General features: G+C 48.6%; 5 protein-coding genes; 2 read left to right on the top strand and 3 right to left on the bottom strand.

The window, feature by feature from the left end:
- Positions 1-2213: 2213 nt before the first annotated feature.
- GSTUM_00004969001 (uncharacterized protein) lies at positions 2214-4360 on the bottom strand (the record flags this gene model as incomplete). Its single annotated transcript, XM_002836794.1, has 5 exons — positions 2214-3244; positions 3294-3681; positions 3732-3823; positions 3891-4214; positions 4282-4360. The coding sequence occupies 5 exons, from the start codon at positions 4358-4360 to the stop codon at positions 2214-2216; spliced, it is 1914 nt and encodes a 637-aa protein (XP_002836840.1).
- Positions 4361-5653: 1293 nt separating this feature from the next.
- Positions 5654-5932, top strand: GSTUM_00004968001 (uncharacterized protein; the record flags this gene model as incomplete). Its single annotated transcript, XM_002836793.1, has 2 exons — positions 5654-5834; positions 5889-5932. 2 exons carry the CDS (start codon positions 5654-5656, stop codon positions 5930-5932), a joined length of 225 nt encoding a protein of 74 aa, XP_002836839.1.
- A 171-nt stretch (positions 5933-6103) lies between these two features.
- On the bottom strand, positions 6104-9838 carry GSTUM_00004967001 (uncharacterized protein). XM_002836792.2 has 5 exons: positions 8854-9838; positions 8757-8825; positions 8416-8696; positions 7507-8359; positions 6104-7410 (listed from the first exon to the last, which is right to left on the bottom strand). The coding sequence occupies exons 1-5, from the start codon at positions 9616-9618 to the stop codon at positions 6331-6333; spliced, it is 3048 nt and encodes a 1015-aa protein (XP_002836838.1). The 5' UTR covers positions 9619-9838; the 3' UTR covers positions 6104-6330.
- Positions 9839-10580: 742 nt separating this feature from the next.
- Positions 10581-12640, bottom strand: GSTUM_00004966001 (uncharacterized protein; the record flags this gene model as incomplete). XM_002836791.2 has 5 exons in its annotated part: positions 10581-11115; positions 11173-12037; positions 12172-12370; positions 12421-12487; positions 12551-12640. The coding sequence occupies 3 exons, from the start codon at positions 12638-12640 to the stop codon at positions 12345-12347; spliced, it is 183 nt and encodes a 60-aa protein (XP_002836837.1). The 3' UTR covers positions 10581-11115; positions 11173-12037; positions 12172-12344.
- A 114-nt stretch (positions 12641-12754) lies between these two features.
- On the top strand, positions 12755-14970 carry GSTUM_00004965001 (uncharacterized protein; the record flags this gene model as incomplete). XM_002836790.2 has 1 exon in its annotated part: positions 12755-14970. One exon carries the CDS (start codon positions 12755-12757, stop codon positions 14477-14479), a length of 1725 nt encoding a protein of 574 aa, XP_002836836.1. The 3' UTR covers positions 14480-14970.
- Between the last annotated feature and the right edge of the window lie 2655 nt (positions 14971-17625).

The raw sequence follows: 17625 nt of genomic DNA, 5'->3' as shown, positions 1-17625 counted from the left end.
TTCGGTAGGGTAGTCGTCGATCGAAGGACCGGCTGTCCCCGGAAGCGACGGCGGCTCCGACTCACGACAAAAAGTTCCCCAAAATTATCATCTACTGAACTAGGTACTCAACGCGATTTAGAGGGGAGTTGGCCAATTAAAGTCGGTTCTGCTCTTATCAGCCTTTTCCCGGTATCCCACCGTCACATCCGTAGATGTAACAAGCCTAAAGCAAGCTGCGGCATTTTGTCATGGTGCAGTTTCGCCCGACATGCTCCAACCGGCCTGCGGGCCGAGACCTCACCCCTCGAATCAATTCCCTCTGTTCGCATAATGTCCCTCCAAGCCACCAACAAGGTATGGGATGTACCGGTACGATAGCGGTATCTCAATGGAAAAGACAAGTCCACAAAGGCGCCTAGGATTGCAGTACATTGATACCGGAATGGAGAGTCACATTTGCGGTCTACTAGGCTACGATACCGCCCAGATATCGTACCGTATTAAGTTAGTAGGCTCCTTAAAATTTGGGAGCTCTTGCGGAGCTGGAGCCACCCAACTGGCGAAGTTTTGATTTACTAAAACAATGTGGTGTAGGACCATTCCGCAAAGCCACGGAACAACTGCCGTTGGTATTTCAATATAATTTATTCTATATTTTGGTATCGCCGAACCGGCATATAACATTGGTATGGCATTAGGACTCGGGGTGGATTACCTCTGGACCGCCTTTTATTCTCATGAATTGCCGCAGGCTTTGCACAGCGATCCTGGGAAGCACAAGGATGTGGGCAGGATCTCAGCGTTCCACTCCTCCAAAATTCCTATAAAGCTACTAGCTTGTCCTATCGCAGAGCAGTTTTTATACATCATAAACAACTACGCCGAGAGTCACCTTCACCACTTCCCACCAGCGCCAACCGCCGCACCTAACATGCAAGCGGGGCAAGAAACCAAAAATTGGGAATTAAAAATGGAGGAATCAAACCCCATAACCCGTTTTCGGATGTGACCTTACCACACCCGACTGCAGCCCACGTCTGACTGACTAACTTTTACCCACAAACCAAATCAAATCACAGACAAGTATCACAAACCCCAGAATAAAGAATTCGAATATCATACGTTAATTAGTACACACCAGCAGGTATCGAGCAGACGCGAACAAACGGAACCTCCCGCCTTACTTCGGGAGGGGGATGACCAGCCGCTAAGGTGCTTGATCCGGACCAGTCCACCAGCGTCCCCCCAACGCAATCATTTGCTTAACCGTAGCTTGAAAAAGGAGGTTTGTCTTCAGATGTATTATATATATCCCGATGCGTGGCGTGCGCTAAGTTACCTACATGTAGGCTTGGAATTCTTGTGACGCACAGCCTTGATACCGCACAGGAACAGATAATATCACCCCAGCGGGGTGGTGTGCTGGTGCGGCGCAGGATACCGAGTTTGGGTCCTTCCCATGTGACATCGCTAGGGGGACCTTCCTGCACAGGTACTAGTACAGTAAGGGATTTCGGAAAAGCCAAAAGCCTGGAAAGTCGACTTCTGGGTTCTGAATTTGAACCACCCCCCCTCGTTCGGATTTGGGGAGACCCGGGAGTCCTGAAACTTGGATACAACTGGTCGGTCAACCTTGAAGCTACGATCCCCCAAAATCGGGCCTTCTTTTTCTGTGCACAAAATGGGGAATCAACTGAGCTGCCTGGGAATGCGTCCCTATAGAAAAATGGGTTCCTACCCTTATTTATCATTAGGTCTCTTATGAGTAATTCCATTTCAAGTTAGCGCAATGGCCGCCATCTGGAAAACATGGCAAGCCTTTTTTTTCCTCCGGGAATAGTCTGCCTTCTAGGTTTCGCTTCCAAACTCAATATTCTTTAGGGTTCCTACGTGAAGTTCTCCATCGATAACAGTTTTTTATTTGTGTCAATCAGGTCTGAGATGGGAGCTATCTTGGGAAAAATGTTGAGTGGTATAACACTCGTACAGCTTTATATTATGTATTCGAGTGCCCACAATTCCTGGGAAGACAATACGGAAGCGCTACAAACACTGCCTGGTCGGTAATAGGCTTGATAATACAATGGTACAGTATGCCGGTGGAATAGCAATTTGCCGGGTAAAAGAGAGAAAGAAAGAACAATTATCTACGCTTAGAGCCAAAAAAAACAAAAAAACACGCCCCTTAACCAATGGTTTACAACCTCAAGCTTCACAGTTTATCCTATCAACTAGGGCTGAGCCCAGGTACTGCTCCGCTGTGCTAAGCCCACAGCCGCACTTCCGACGCTATTTCCCCTCTCCTTCCTCTTGCCGCTAGGGCTGGCTTCTACCAGAACCCCCGTAGATACGCTAGCGGTTGATGGTCTCCCAGCGCCTAAAGCAATACCCGCAGGACCAATAAGGCTTCTGCTAGTGCTATCTGTGCTTGAGACACTTCCAGATCTCCGGGAATGGGGTTGAGGGTTATTGATACGGATCGGCATCGTGAGTTTGGTTTCCGGTGAAACGACTCGCTCACTAGAGGGGGCTAAAGGTTTAACAATATCTTCTGGATGGTCTAGGATAGGGTCTCCAATGACTAATGGCTCTGCGGGAGAGTTGGACCTTGAGAACGGGACCAGTAGTGCACCAAGAGCACCTGCAAGCGAAGACGACGCATCCCGCTCATCATCCGAGTAAGAGGGCAATCCATTATGTCCTCCGGCGCCCCGAGCTACAATGCCATCTGTTAGCGGAGAGGAAGGTTGAGCGCTGCAATTTGAAACTAGCTTCGGGTGAAATTCGCTTGTTTTTCCCCTTTCACCGCCAGCAGTGTAGGCTCCCAAAGCCTCCAAGACATGCGGAAAGACCAGCTTGTGAACGTCCTTTGCCCACAGAAAGTCCAAGTGTTCATAATGTTCAACTTCCTTCGCAACTGTGTGCCCGGGTAATTCCCTCAACATGACATCGATGTCCACCAAACTATCCTTACCACCATAAACCAAAGTAATCGGCGTAGTGATGTTTCTAGTCGGAAACTTTGCCACTTTGTAAAAGCCTTTACCAGCGAAAGCAGCTATGGGAGATTGTATGTCGTCATCATACATCTGAAAGGACTTATTGCGAATAATTTGAAACCAGTGTACCACACTCTTAACAGAGGTAAAAGAGTAAAGCTTTGAGTATGCAGCAATCTTTTGGGGAAGAGATATATTGGACCCGGACCAGTTGAAGAGGAATTTGAGGGCAACATCAATCACACGAACGAATATTGGAGGGTCTAAGAGAATGTCAGCATAAATCTGCGAGTAGGGGGTTCAAGTGCCTACATAAAATGCTCTGCCAGAAAGCGGTCGAACTCAGAATGCTCTTCCGCCCAAAAAACAAAAACATTATATTAGGGCTTGTTTTCATAAGGGCATCAACGATAGGATTTGATAGGCCTTCAGGGCTCATAGCAGGGGCCAGAGCAATGAAAACATCGACCTTTTCGTTCAGGTCCGGATGAATACTTAAGGTAGCAAAAGCCTGTGCTGTTCCCTGTGAGAATCCGATATAGCTTAAGCTCTTCTGCTTAGATGTCAACAGGATGTAGTTTATTGAGTCCGGAATATCGTGGAACGCAAACTCATCCATACTGAAGTCCCAGAATTTAGGAGACGAGGATGGATGATAGATCGATTTTTTAGAATATTTGTTCCCACGGTTGTTCCCAAGCTTCGGACTGTTAGAAATGCACTAGGTCGCCATTGCAAAGAATACCATACCCAAACATCAAACCCCTTCTCAACAAGGACAAACGGAAGACAACGCTCCTTATCCAATAAACAAACCCAAACCTCACTATTCATAAGCAATCCTGATAACAAGAAACGTTAACCAAAAAAAAAACCAATCAAATTCCCTACTGTCAATGTGAAACCCACCATGATGCAGATAAACGACTTTTCTTCCACCATCCCCTTTCCCAGAATCCCAATTTCTATGATTCCTATTTCCCCTTACACCCTTCTTCCGCAGCCTGTGCAAACCTAGAAGATATCCATCGCCAGTCTGGACAACGTGTTCTTCAACAATCCAGTCACCCTTGTTCCAAATCTCACATATTTCAGTAAAACCATCCGCCTTCCTTACATGGGCGACAATATCCTTCTCCTGTTTAGAGCTAGAGACTGTAGTATACTTTCTTGATGAAAAGGAATTAAACAACGAGCGTGATTTGGTATAACAGAAATTGATGACCGACGCCGCTAAGACATACCGTACCCCGAGTTAGCAATCAACAGAACTTAAGGAAAGTGTAGGAAAAATACTTACGCAACGCCAAAGTAATAACCCGAATGATGCTTTCGAAGATGAGGAATAAAAACGAAAAGAGAAGAGCTAAATACTCCATGCTACAAATAATGTCGGCAATAAACTTGTTAGCAAGCCAAAATTGAGCCAAGACAATACGAACGAGACTCGAAACTTCAACTATCCACTCACGAACTACAAACCGAAAGGAAAATAAAGAACACCCCGGAAATGGGACTGCCCCACGGGTGAAAACTGAGAAACAAGTATCATGTGAGATAGGGATAATACTGATGGAGCCGCCCAACAAGCGGAACAGCCATGATGGCAAGTTTCTCCCCCTTGGTATGACCTGCGATCCGCCCCACCCCAAGTTACCGTAGTAGTGGATCTGGACTTAGAAGGGACTAGGCAGCGTTAGACCCGTAACTGCAGGCTTCCGTTAAGTCTGGATGTTGGTGTTAGTCGATCATTCGAAAGTTTTGGAGGCAAGAAAAATACTGTACTCGTACAGCACAAGAGGCTCCTGCGCTCACTCGCGATGACCCAACTGAACTTTCGTCCGATCGATAACGCTGCCGATTGACGCCAAAAGTTTCACGCATCAAATTACAGATACCAATGACCAGTTGGGTCTCTCCTTAACTATTGGGGCTTGGGGAGTGCGGTGACGTGAAGATTTGGTAGGCGAATTATCCGTTCAAGTTGTAGCATGTGGTTTTGTTGTTGTCTCATGGTTCCAAAGGTGCAGGGGAGTGGGAGTAGTATGCCGGCAGGTTAGCACTACCACGTGAAAATCCTTTCTTTCAAAATTTTTTGCGAGAAACCTATTATCAGCCCCCATATTTCAAGAGCTCAAATTGTCTAAACTGAGACTAGGAGGATATCAGGAACAGATAAGACAGCATTGTTGAGGATTTCTATTATAATCTCCATAGTTTTAAAAAATCTGGAGTTGAGCCAAATCTGGCGTTAAGATGTTGGGGAAGCTGTAAATTAGACTAGACGTGCTGTGAAACCGTGAACCGCTCGCATTACCGTACAGTAGAGTAACCATTTCGGCAGGAACCTTGGCACGGTTACTCAGGCACAGTAAATTTATTTTCTGCTCGAGTATGTATGATAGCAACCAGATTTAAGCCCAAACCACCAACCACCAAGCAACTTCTCTCCCTACTCATACAAACGTTACCCTACTTAAACCTCAGATCCCTCCCCCACTACAAGTAAATATCACACCAACCCCATCAACTTGTCAACCTCATCTCACCCCACTTCACCTCCATCTCAACATCCTGTTCCGAGAAATCCTACTTACCCACCTACCTCTTCCCTATCTACAAAAAAAAAAAAGAAAAAAAAAAAGAGAAAGAAAAAAACCTTGCTGGCAAACATGTCAACACCATACTTCTGGGCGCAGCCTTTCCGTTACATGCGCTATGCGGCACACCAACACCCAGCGCTATTCTGGTCCGTCATGATCGGGGTTCAAGGACCGCTCATATTTTTTGGTGGGGTTGTGGCTAGGAAAAGGCTTGGCTGGGATAGGCCCCCTATTCCACTCAGTTATCCAGGTCCGTCGTCATGGTTGGCCGAGCTTGGTGGAGGGAGGCTAATGTTTTGATTAGTACCGAACCGACCGCGGAGGATTCCTGCTGGATATGACGATTAGGTGTGGAATTTGAGATGATGGATGGACGGACAGATGGGGGCAGTGGGATATCGTGGTATAGATGGGTGGTTGAATCGAAAAGTGTGTGCGTGTGTTTGAACACGGGAGCTGGAAGATTATTGCGGTATTTGCTTGTTCAGCTACTGCTGGTTTCTTTTATTGCGGTATATATTTCTTTCTTTTTTTTCCAAGGGAGAAGAGAAAAGAGAGAACGACTTCTGCCGATCAGATCAGCATCTACGCCTTTCCTTAAATTTCTCTCCCTAGAAACTCATACAAAAGCGGGGACAAAATTAACAACTATAAGGAGGATGGTAAGGAGACAACAAAGAAGATAATATCAAATACACACCCAACTCCCTCCAGCGTTTGCGATTGAAACTTCGCACACAAATTATTTAACTTTCGAATTCTACCACTCCGCTGTTAACCTGATCACCGTAGCTGATGCTTCTACCTCTCCCTTCCCCCCTTCTCGCTTCTCCCTTCTCAACCTGTAATTCCTCCGTCTGTCCCTGCCCTTCCTGAATGTCCGCCTCTGCCCCCCTGAGAAGGTCTCGATCACCCTCTCTGATACTCTTTGCATCTGCAGCTTCACCCTCTTCTCCATCCTCTTCTCTGTTATCCTCCATCTCTTCCATTCTTCTCCTTACCTCTGCCGCAACTCTCATTCCCTCATCCACGATTCCATCAAGTACACCTCTAAGCCCCTTGGCGTTCCCGGGAGTGAGTGGTGTGGAGGGCATTCGAGCCATGAGTCGCGGATTTGCTAAGGCAGCCTGCGGCTCACTTCCAGGCATTAACCTGAAGCTCTCCGCGAAGCCGCGCTCAAAGAAACGTTCAAGAACCTCATCGGCAAGTATGACCATCCGGAAAGTAGGGAGGGTAATATGAAGTGGGTTCGAAGGATCTAGGGCTAAGTTGGCTTTCGCATTGTCTTTAGGAACTGGTGTTGTGGGGCTTCCTTCACCTGGACTGATTGTTTTAGGGGTGTCCAGTGGATCTTCGTCCGAGGATGAAGCGGCTAGCTCTAGGAGGTCGTCTTCCTCCACGTCTTGATCCACTTTAATTACATTCTCCTCTTCCTTTGGTCGGTCCGGGTCCGCGTACTCAAAGCACATTCTAGTGAATCCGCTGACTGCGCTCAAAATCCTCTCGTCTCCCCACTCTGCTTCCTCACCGTCACCCCCGCCCACATCACCGCGTCTTGTAACGAATAGAAGAGCTTCAGTAATCCTTAAGATACCCTCTCTGTCGACTTTCCCGTCTCCGTCGTCATCATAAAGCTCAAACCAGTAATTAATATTGCCCATAATATCCTTCTTTCCGCCAACAACACTCGCCAGACCGCTGACAACGTTTCCAAGACTCAGTTGGTTCTTCATGTCTGTATCCCAGCGCCGGAACAGTCGTTTCATGAACTCGTGATCGGCGGGTTCGGGGTTCCCCGCTCCCCAAGGGTTGAGCAGATTTTTGCGCTGTAGAGCAGTAGTAGTACCTCCATATGAACCAAAAAACCCAGATTGCTCCGGTTGTGTAGGCTCGGCTGGAGTGTTCACGGCCGAGCCAGCAACAGCCCACTTGGCGATTCCGGTTAGAAACTCTCTGAAACAATCGTAATCCATTCCCGTTTCCCCAGTGGTTGGCCCCAACCCCACCCTTCCTCTTTCGCCCCCGTTTCCACCTACACCACTTCCCGCAGCAGCTTTCTTTTTTGTGGCTAATTTCTCCATTTCGTCCGCAATCATTTGTAATCTTCCTTGGCGCTCGTACAAAACCCCAAAATACCGGTCGTAAACGCAACTCAATTCCTCGGGAGTCAGGCGCCTACTATCAGGACCAAGATTTCTTAATTGGGTTCTCTTTGCGAAGCTCTCTATCGAGGATAAGACTGCATCTTTATGCTTGTTCCTTTGCTCGATTATTGTGTTCTGTGTAATTCCTGCGAACTCCTTGAACGCCACAACCATTAATTCCTGGAATCTGGTGACAGCTCGCAATTTCTCGTTTTCGGATCTGGGATGTGCTGATTCGTCTAGGCGCGAAAAATAGCTCTTAAGGATGGAGATGAAAGCACCATCATCGGTAGCATCAAGGAGTTCTTCCCCGTTTATCCGTAGTATTGCTAAGCCGATTTGAAACAAGACCTTCGGGCCCTCCAAGAAGAATACATCCAGAACACGGAAAGCAAATACCAGGGGCATAGAATTAATGTAAAGGGAAAGGAACCAAGGCAATGATACGACCGAAAGCTGAACATCAGATTTGACAAGGTGCTCCCAAAGGATTGGCATGGTTTTTTCTACCAAGGATTCAAAGACCCTTTGATCTAGAAGAGTTCCGTACATTGTCTTCGAGTAGTATCCTGGGACTAAGCGGTCGCAAAGGGTTGAGAGGAGAAAAAAAGCCTGTTCCTCGGACATGTATCTATGTCTGGTGTTAGAAACTTAGAGCTATAATAGCTAATGATAGGACGAATTTACATCAACAATGCAGCGGTAACAATATTCATTGCTTGACAGTACCCGACTTCTTCGTTCCGCCAGGAGTAGGCTCCAAGCACACGCCTCAGCCTAGAAATACCTTCATCGTCCTGAAATCCACGGTATTCTGGCAAGGAGCGATTAAGATCTTTCTCAATTTCTTCGATTGAGTGTGAATGCCGTCCATCATATTCCTGAAGGATATCGCGGTACATTGTTGGATTGAAAAGCCGCAGGTAGATGGAGCCAGAAGATAACTCCCACATTTCGCCCCGTAATCGCTGTGGAAGTGTTAATCCCTAATATTACCACACTATACAATACTGTTGGACAAAACCTACATTCGGAAGACCAACTCTGATAAGCTTATGAAATGTGGGCTGTCTAACGAGCGTTACGTTCCGACCGTTCTCTACACCAACGTTAGTTTAAAAATACCGCATTGAGTGTCCGCAGATTTCGGAGTGGCATGCCTCTTAAATACTCTGCCCACAATCTCATCTTGCTCCTATCTCTTAACTTTCTTGTATCACCGGGATATTTGAAAATCATTCCCAAACCAGCATCCGGTGGATCCCTATCCTTTTTCCTACTATCGTCGGCGCCGGCACCGTCTGTGCTTCTTTTCACGCCATCATAGCCGCCGATGTTGCCCAGCAGATATTCACTATAGCAGCTGTCAACAAGAATCCTCAGATTCTTGACCTCTCCCATCTGGGACCTCAAACCACGCTTGAGCCTATCACAAAATGCTTCGCATGAGCTCCTCATGCCCACAAATTGCAACGTCACCCGTTCTTCCTTCCCCCCTGACGATGTGGAAGTAGCTACCCCATGCCAGGTGGTAATGGCTAGAGCAAACATGTAGCTCCTTGAATGTAGACGCTCAACCCGACGGATAGCACATAGCGGAAGGGTGAAGCCAATACCGGCGGTCGCGGAGGCCGCCGCCGAAGAGCTCGGAGGGTTTGGGGAAAAGCAGAGGAAGCTCTCGGAGAGGTAGAGTTTGCCAACATAGTGGTCTCCAGATGGAAGTGTAAGCTCGCAAGTTATCTCTTGGAGTGGTGTCTGCGAATCGGGAAGACGAAAGTGGTTGCGGAAGAGGGTGGTCTTTGTCGGTCTGGAAGAAGTTGGGGAGGCTGGTGATGCAGGAGGAACATCTGTTATGAGGGCTGTGGCTTTCTGTAAGAGGGAGGAAAACATGCCGGACGGGGTGGGAGGTAGAAAGTGGTGGAGTAATAATCTGGGAGTGTTTGCCTGTGTATTTCCGGCTGTAGGACTGCTCCTCTGAGTATTCGAGCTCTAGGTCAAGGCACCAGGCTATGGCGTAGAATACAGAGAGATAAGTATTATTATCTCCCTGCTTCCGAGCTGAGTTTTGTCGAAGGTGCAACCAATTTTCTCTTCTCCTTCCGATGATGGTTGGTCAGTACAAGCGAGGTATTCAACACTGACGGGTAGATGAGCATCAGTCAGCCAGCTATTAGTAAGTGGTCCTCTTTCTCTCTCTCATCGGTATTCTCAGAGGGAGTCCTATCCTATCGTGGGGTTCCTACACGACCATGAGCGCTGCGGTTGCCCCATCTGGTCAACTCTCTTCAGTCCTAGAGTAAATTCCATCTTAAAACAGTTAGCGTCTGTGTTTGCTTGGTAATCAATCTCATCTCGAGGAGCACGCACTTCCACGAGAGTCTTGGCGGTGATAGGCTAGAATTCTCAGGGTTAGGGGTTTTCCTGGTCAAAACATCGCGACTTCTGGGGGATCTCCGGCTGGACTGGAGCTACACCAGGCGAGTGTTGTCCTCGTCAACAACCACAGTCACCAACAAACTGGAGCTGCGCTACAGGTTCGCAAAGGTAGGCTTTCCCAGCCCCCTCCAGTTATTCCATCTTGCTCCCTACCAGCCGCAAAGGGAACAAGGAGAGGAGGGAGAAGAGAGAAAGAAATCAGAAAAATCGAGTGTCTTCGGAATTAAGCCGCCTTCTCAGATTTGACCCGCCGCCTCTTTTGCAACACTACAGACGCCTCTCCTCTTTCGCACTAATTTCAGCAATACCTTCGACACTACCGGTACCTTCATCCCACCGGCCGATGCAAGCAAACAAAGCACCTTATTAAAGCTTGCTTACCCTTTGTTTACCAACTTATCCGTCCATAAAATCACAACACAACAACAATATACTTTTAAAACAAAGAACTTCGAATCATGTCAGGCTTGAATCGGAAATCAACAGGCGACTTGAAAGCCGCTGCTGGACGAGATCCATCAAAACCCCGTCCTTCCTCCGCTACTCCAGGTCCTTCATCAGCACCACTACCAAGCTCCATACCACGGCCTGCTCCTTATAATCGGCAAACGTCTACTCCCACTCGCCCTACATCGTATCGCAACGAAGTCAATACCAACAGCAATAACCAGAATAACACTGAAACGACAGGTGTTGGACTCAGCGTCGGATTGGGCTTAGGCGGACTCTCAAGGGCACCAAGACCGTCCCCGCCGGGTCCGGTCAACGGCCGCAATTCGGCTGCTTTACGTCGGAGTACATCTGCACAATCTAAATTTCCCGGGGGGGCTAGTTCGTCTGTCACCGCGATAGGATCGCCTGCGAGAATACCAGTTCCCTCCAATCGGAAGACAAGGTTGAAAGAACGAGAAGGATCCCAAGACGGTACTTCAAGCAGTTCGGCTTCATCATCTGAAATGGAGTCAGATACAACAGCCACGAAGGACTTGAGAGAGAATAAAGAGTCACATCCTTTTAACGCAAGAGAGTTTTATGTAACCATATTCAATAAATATGATCCTGCTGATACAGGCTCTGTAGGTTATTCCTCTACCCCAAACTTCGCTACTCCGTGGCTTAGTAAACGATACATTTCAACGCTCGTAGTCTTCCTACTTCCTTACTAACTTCAAGATAGGTCGCAGTGCGCGATGTTGTTGCGATTCTTCGTGAGCTTGAGAAAGGCTTCGGCTGTACCACATACTCAATTCTTGGTGCGGATGGTGAAATGGCCGTTCGAACCGCAATGGAAGAGGCCCCTTCGTTAACCCTATCGCAATCTGAGTTTGAGGTTATGGCTCGGAAGATGTTGGGATTTGGGCTTATTGATCGTTTAACCGAACTCCAAAGCACTAACACAGGTCAAGAGGAGCAGCTAGCCAACCGCCAACCATCTCCACCCAATATTGATACGTCTGCTTCTAAAAGTCCTACGTTCGAGGGCTTTGGTAGCGGTCTTATCAGATCCCCAAGGCTTTCCCCGAGGCGGTCACCATCGAGGGCCAACGCACAAGAGGATTCGATTTTCGATGCATTGCACAGCTCGCCTAGGCCGTACGCTGAAAGTGGTGATAGTGTTGGAGACGACTCAACGGGATTTATTGGAGGTCCACCAATTGATTCTAGCACTCCTGTTAGAGCTAGGAACCCCGTCAACTTCCCGGGGCCAGAGCCGGCTCCGGAGGAGCAAAGTTTAAGGCAGAGAAGGAGTTCGAATACCGATGAGGCAGGGGGAGAGGAGGGCAAGCTTCTGGCTGTAAACCCAATGTGGCTTGAGATGTCCTTGGAGCCAGCTGCACTAAGTGGTTTAACAGTCGAAAATCTTAGGGACCTTCTTCAAGAGTTTCGTCAGTTTTGGGAGGATTTCGAGACTCGCCGGAGACGCCTGGAGGAGGTTGATAGAAAGCTTGATCAGGCTAACCAAAGGTACACCGAACTTACAGCCTATTGGGAACAGAGGTACTATACCATTGAGAACAAAAACCAGAGATTGCAGAAGGAAAAGGAAAGGTTGGCTGAGGAGGCTAAAAAATTCGAGTCCCAATATACAAAGGGTTCGATTATGATGCGAACGATGGAGGATGAAATTGCCAAATCCGAGACCCGAATCGAAGAACTCGAGCGCTTTCGAAAACAAGAGGTTAGGAGGAGAGAAGAAGTTCAATCACTATTGCAGCGGGAAGTCAGCACTGCAAAAGCCGATCGAGCCAAACTCACCGATATGGAACGACTGAACGAAAAGCTGCTGAGCGAAGCTAAAAAATATATCCACGACGTCGAGAAACTGCAAACAGAGATTAGTGCTAAAGAGGAAGAACTCAGTACTAAGGAAAGAGGCATCGCGGACCGAGATATGAGGATTGAGAACCTGGAAAGGGAACTCAACAAGGTCAAAGGGGACTATCAGGCATTGGAATCGCAAAGTAGGTCCGCCCATAGAGTGCCGAAAGGGAGTGTTAGGGTTACAAGACGTCTCGGCGAAGAAATTGGAAGCTTTGAGCCCGAAGAACTGGTCCCCCTCCCACAATCTGAGGGGGCCAAGGGCACCGGTATGAACCCACGCAGGGGGATTTATCAAAACAATGCTGACATGTCTACGTTTTTAGACTGGACTCTTCCCGGTCCCGGTACGGGTGTCATTGGAGGTCAAAAGGCTGAGGGAGCCTCGTCCCTGATCCCCGAGCCTGGTATGCATGTCCATCACCTCGAAACCATTGACCAGAGTGCCTTTCTTGCGCTTCCCGTAGCTCAGAGTGCCAAAACGTTATCCCTCCCCTCCGATGCAGGATCTGGGGAAAACGAACCCCATGCATATGATGCTGCCCGGCCGGTGGGTCAGAGGAGGAGTGAAGCAATGGGCGGCCGAGGTGGCGAAACGGAAAACCCGGGCAACACTCGTGGCAGTGGTGGCGCTGGTGGTGGCGCTGGTGGTAGTGATCATTCGGACAGTTCTTCAGATGGAGATGGCGATGGTGGTCGTGGTAACCGTGGCAGTAACCGTGGTGGTAACCGTGGTGGTAACCGTGGTGGTAACCGTGGTGGTAACCGTGGTGGTAACCGTGGTGGTAACCGTAGCGGTGGCCGTGGTGGTGGTGGCCGTGATGGTGTTGCCGGTGGGGCTGGTGGTAGTAATCATCCGGACAGTTCTTCAGATGGAGATGGCGATGGTGGTCGTGGTAACCGTGCTGGTGGCCGTGCTGGTGGCCGTGGTGGGGGCCGTGCTGGTGGCCGTGGTGGTGAGAAACCAGGTGATCCTTCGAGTGGAGATGACGATGGTCGCGGCAGTCGCGGCAGTCGTGGTCGTGGCGGTCGTGGCGGTCGTGGTGGTGGCCGCGACGGAAAGGAGCCGCGTGACTTTCGTGTAGAAGATGAAAGAGGGGTTTGGGTGGGCCAATTTCGCTTCACTGGTATAGATGGCGAATATATTGAGTGTATCCGCACTACACTCGAAACCCGGGCCCATCTTAAAGATCTTGCTGATAAACCTCGACTCACACTTGCCGACGTAGAGTTCTTAACCAACTTCATTAATCAGCAAAGCACACCTCCCGATCAAGCAATCCTTCGAGAGATTTGGGGTCTTGCTCCAAGGGCAGAGCGTGCTGCGCGCCGAACCCTCCGCGAGGAGGCTTGGCCTGCACGGGGTGAGAAGGCGGCTTTTGGACTCGTCAGTGTCAACAGCCCATTCGGGATTCTCGCTTGGCCCTGGAGACAGCTCTGGGACATCGCCTTCAGTTTAGACGACGCAGACTACCAACTTCCCGGAACAAATGCCTTTCAGGACTACATCAACGAAAAGCGGATGCGGACGACACGAGGGGGAAATGGCGATGACAGTGTGAACCCAGCTAGAGCCGCTCAGGGCCAATCAGGTATTGACCCCGAGATAAGTGCGAAGCGGATCTACTCAACGCTCCCTCGCCGCCCGCACCAAACTCCAGTCGCTTCCATTCTCCGCGCGGGCCCCAAGCCAGGAGCCGCCTGGGGTATACTCACTTTCCTGGGTCTAGGACTAGTGCTCACTCTGGCCATTTACAATTCGCTTATCTTCTTGCGCATGCGCAGCGACCAACACTCCTGGGAATTCGCCAACGGGTCCCGATCCAGTGCGGGGCCCTTTTGGTCGGTCGAAAACTCATGTTGGTCAAATTGCCTTAGCGGTATCTGGGGTGGACCGAGCCAGAGCTCTAGAAAATCGCAACAATGGGAATGGCTCTGGACTCTACTTGAAGATTGGGTGGCTACGAATGATGAGGGGCAGATCCTTCCATCCTAATTATATCCCTCTGTCTTTACCTCTCTTAGCTTAACCTTTCACTCCTTTTCCCCCACCTTTTCAAAGTTCACTTGCTGTCTCCTTTGTCAGGTTCCCGGCACTGCTCTGCTCTATCTTATCATGTCTAATGGAGGTTTCATTGCCTTTTTTTGTCCGCATTTTTAGTGTATTCCTTCTGTATCATCGATTCTCCTCTTTTCTTCTTACTCCTGTCCATTCGGGTACCGCGTTTTTACCTTACCATCCCCTTTCTCGTTACCTTTTCCCAGTTTCATGAGTCGTCACTCGCTATTTCAAGTAGCACTGACCCTTCCTCCACCTATCAAGCTATAGTTTCCACCCATACCAATGACTCGATCATTTCCTTACGTGCCACGCTATTACACCCAAAAATAGTTCGATGTATAGTTACGGGGGGTTTGTACAATAGCCATTTATTGCTTTCTAGATGTAATACCTAAACCTGCTAATCACGCACGACATTTCATTTCCTCTCGTTTCGAGAAACCTGCCCTTTGGTGACGTCTCCGAATAAAAGAACCGGAGATATGGAGGAGGACTAAAAAAAACACCAAAAGATAACTGAATGGAGTGAGGATCGAACTCACGCGGGTTGCCCCACTAGCACCTGAAGCTAGCGCCATAACCACTCGGCCATCCATCCATTGTGTAAGATCGGTGTTGTTTTTGGTTTCATATACCAAACATGAGTTACTGACCACATCATGACACACTCAAACACCGATCATCGACATCCCTCCCTTGAGAAATTCCGAGTGAGAAAAAAAACCCCCATGTTATCCATTGAGCACCCTAGAAACCCTCTCCACGAGGCTTCCCAATCTATCGCTGTTTCGACCCAATATTTCCCCTCCGGACACCTCCGAATCTCCGATAGGATCTCCCTTGCTTCCAGAATGCTTTTTATCCAGCGCTCCTTCGGAGCCTTTTGCTATGGGGCTCCCGGTATTTATATGATGTCCCCGCCGCCACCGCCAAGGTCCCGAAAAGACGTTAGTAATTTGATTTCGCATACGAGAACCCTGGGAGGCTATCCGATGGATGTGGTTGAACCAACCACTACGTCACACAACTAATCACTCATATAAGCGGGAGCCAAGTCATGATAGCTAGTTTAGGGGAGGGGTAATAAAAACCCTGTGGTAGGGTGCCGGCGTCTTGGATTTCGCCCGTCGGAAGGGCAACCCCCGTATAGGACACCGTTCGTCGGGAGATATCGATAGGGTTCGAATGTTCCTGGATTCGCCGCCGCGCCGCAGCACATCACCCGCTCATTGAATTTGGCGGTTTGGGCGCAGCCTGTAGGCAACTTGATGCTTATCGCTGATCGTGCCGTTGAGGGAAGAAGAACGGGGGGGAGATAAGTTTGCGTCGCGGGTTTAAATACGAGAGGGATGCTAGGTGGCAAAAGTGTTTGGGGGGACCGATGACCTGCCATTTTGCCCTAGAATGTTACCTGTGGGTGCTCTCCTCGGAAAGTTTCTGGGTTAATTTCTGAAATGGCAGAAGGCATAGAAGGGGAAATGGATTCAATTGTTGGGCGGGAAGGTAGATGTGAAGGTTCTTATTCGTTCTCAGGAGCGAGTCTGCTAACCAAAAGAACTAACATGTGTGCACATCCATAGGTTTACCCTTAACACAGTCATACTCTTTCACCAACATATCATAGCTAAGATGGTTTCTCATACCTTACAACACTCAGCACTCAACATTAATAAACCCGCATTTCTCCCAGTTTTACCCTACACAGGACCCTTCCTATCCACCAGTGTGTCCGGTGCTAATACACGACGGTATTTACGAGGTCGTATAACCCAGAGGGTTTGAACTCTAATCAGAGCAGGGGATGGCCGGGGTGGTAGCGAATAGTATCATACTCACTATTGCGAAACTGGCGCATGGTATCATAATGTTCCAGGTCAAGAAAGCTTACGCCTTCGGGATGACAAACTGCACTAGGGCTTGCAGTCACTCGGGTTCGTAGCATCTCTACTGATCGGAGTACAGTACCTCTACCCACTGGATAGGATGATACACCTTGTGTCCTGCGAGTCAAACAAACCTACAAGGCGATAAATATTAACCACAACCTAAGGAAGAAGAGGAGGAATAAGAAATGATAACTCCGGCTCGTAGGGCAGAGAAATCCACTACCAAACCGGTAACTGCAACATAGATATGAGTACATAGATTCAGTCCACCTCGCACCCACAACTTGCCCTGCACTACTCGTACGCAGTAGAAACTCCCTCGAATTCTATATGTATTATACGATATAACACTAGACCTCAACAATTCCCGTCACCCATTCAAACCACTAAATGAACAAGCACGTTGCACCGGGGTACAATCCCTTCAGCAATCATCCCATACCAACCATTATCAGAAATTCTAAGCACCATCCGAAATTTCCCGGTTCCCCCCAATCACCCACACCCCACTCCCAAGTATCGTATCAGCGGGCACCACAAATCGCAAATTAAAACCCCGGGCGCGGGTACGAGCAAGCATAAATAAAGTGGCTAGCCTGTAAAAAGAAACGGGAACGGGGAGGGGGCGAGTTGATCCACAAGGAGTGCTTCCAAGCCCTGGTGATAGCCCGGATCGGGGTTTCGTATCTGTACTAGCACAGTGTCCGCCAGTGAGCAATAACCCAGAATCCCTAAACAACCCTTCCGAGTGATGACAGATGACCGGACACCTTCCTGGAGTATATACTTTAGATTCGGGAAAGCTGATAGGAAATCGTATTTCCCAGTGATAACTCACCTTTTACCTTTTATTTTCTGTTCGGCGGAACGAAGTTCCAGAAGTGTGTGTGTGTGCACCTGTTCAGGCTTTGAAGTTCGGGCTTTGAATTTCGGGCTTTGAATTTCGGGCTTGATGGCCCAATGTACGAGTAGTCCACCATTCGCTTGCATTGTACAAGTGCCAGGCAAGATGTTTTCGTACAAGTACAAGATAGGGGTATCCATAGTTAACCAGCAAATTATCTCTGTTCTTGTACGAAACATTCTTGCCTAACACTTGTAAGGTGCGTCGGATTGGGCTTCTGTATAAATAGTAGATTACTATTATTTGCAATTGTTCGATACTACATACAACTCGGGCAAGAGTGCAGAGTT

This window comes from Tuber melanosporum, assembly GCF_000151645.1.
Source record: "Tuber melanosporum whole genome shotgun sequence assembly, scaffold_16, strain Mel28".
Taxonomy (NCBI): Eukaryota; Fungi; Ascomycota; class Pezizomycetes; order Pezizales; family Tuberaceae; genus Tuber; species Tuber melanosporum.
Note: the sequence above shows the minus strand (reverse complement) of the source record. Positions and strands in the feature narration are given on the sequence as shown.

Excerpts from the sequence above, each read along its gene's own strand:
- GSTUM_00004967001 (XM_002836792.2), bottom strand. The coding sequence starts at position 9,618 with ATGTTTTCCTCCCTCTTACAGAAAGCCACAGCCCTCATAACAGATGTT. Across the intron at positions 8,826-8,853 it reads ATCTGCGGACACTCAATGCG|AACGGTCGGAACGTAACGCT; the intron begins GTATTTTTAAAC and ends GTTGGTGTAGAG. Across the intron at positions 8,697-8,756 it reads TCAGAGTTGGTCTTCCGAAT|CGATTACGGGGCGAAATGTG; the intron begins GTAGGTTTTGTC and ends ACACTTCCACAG.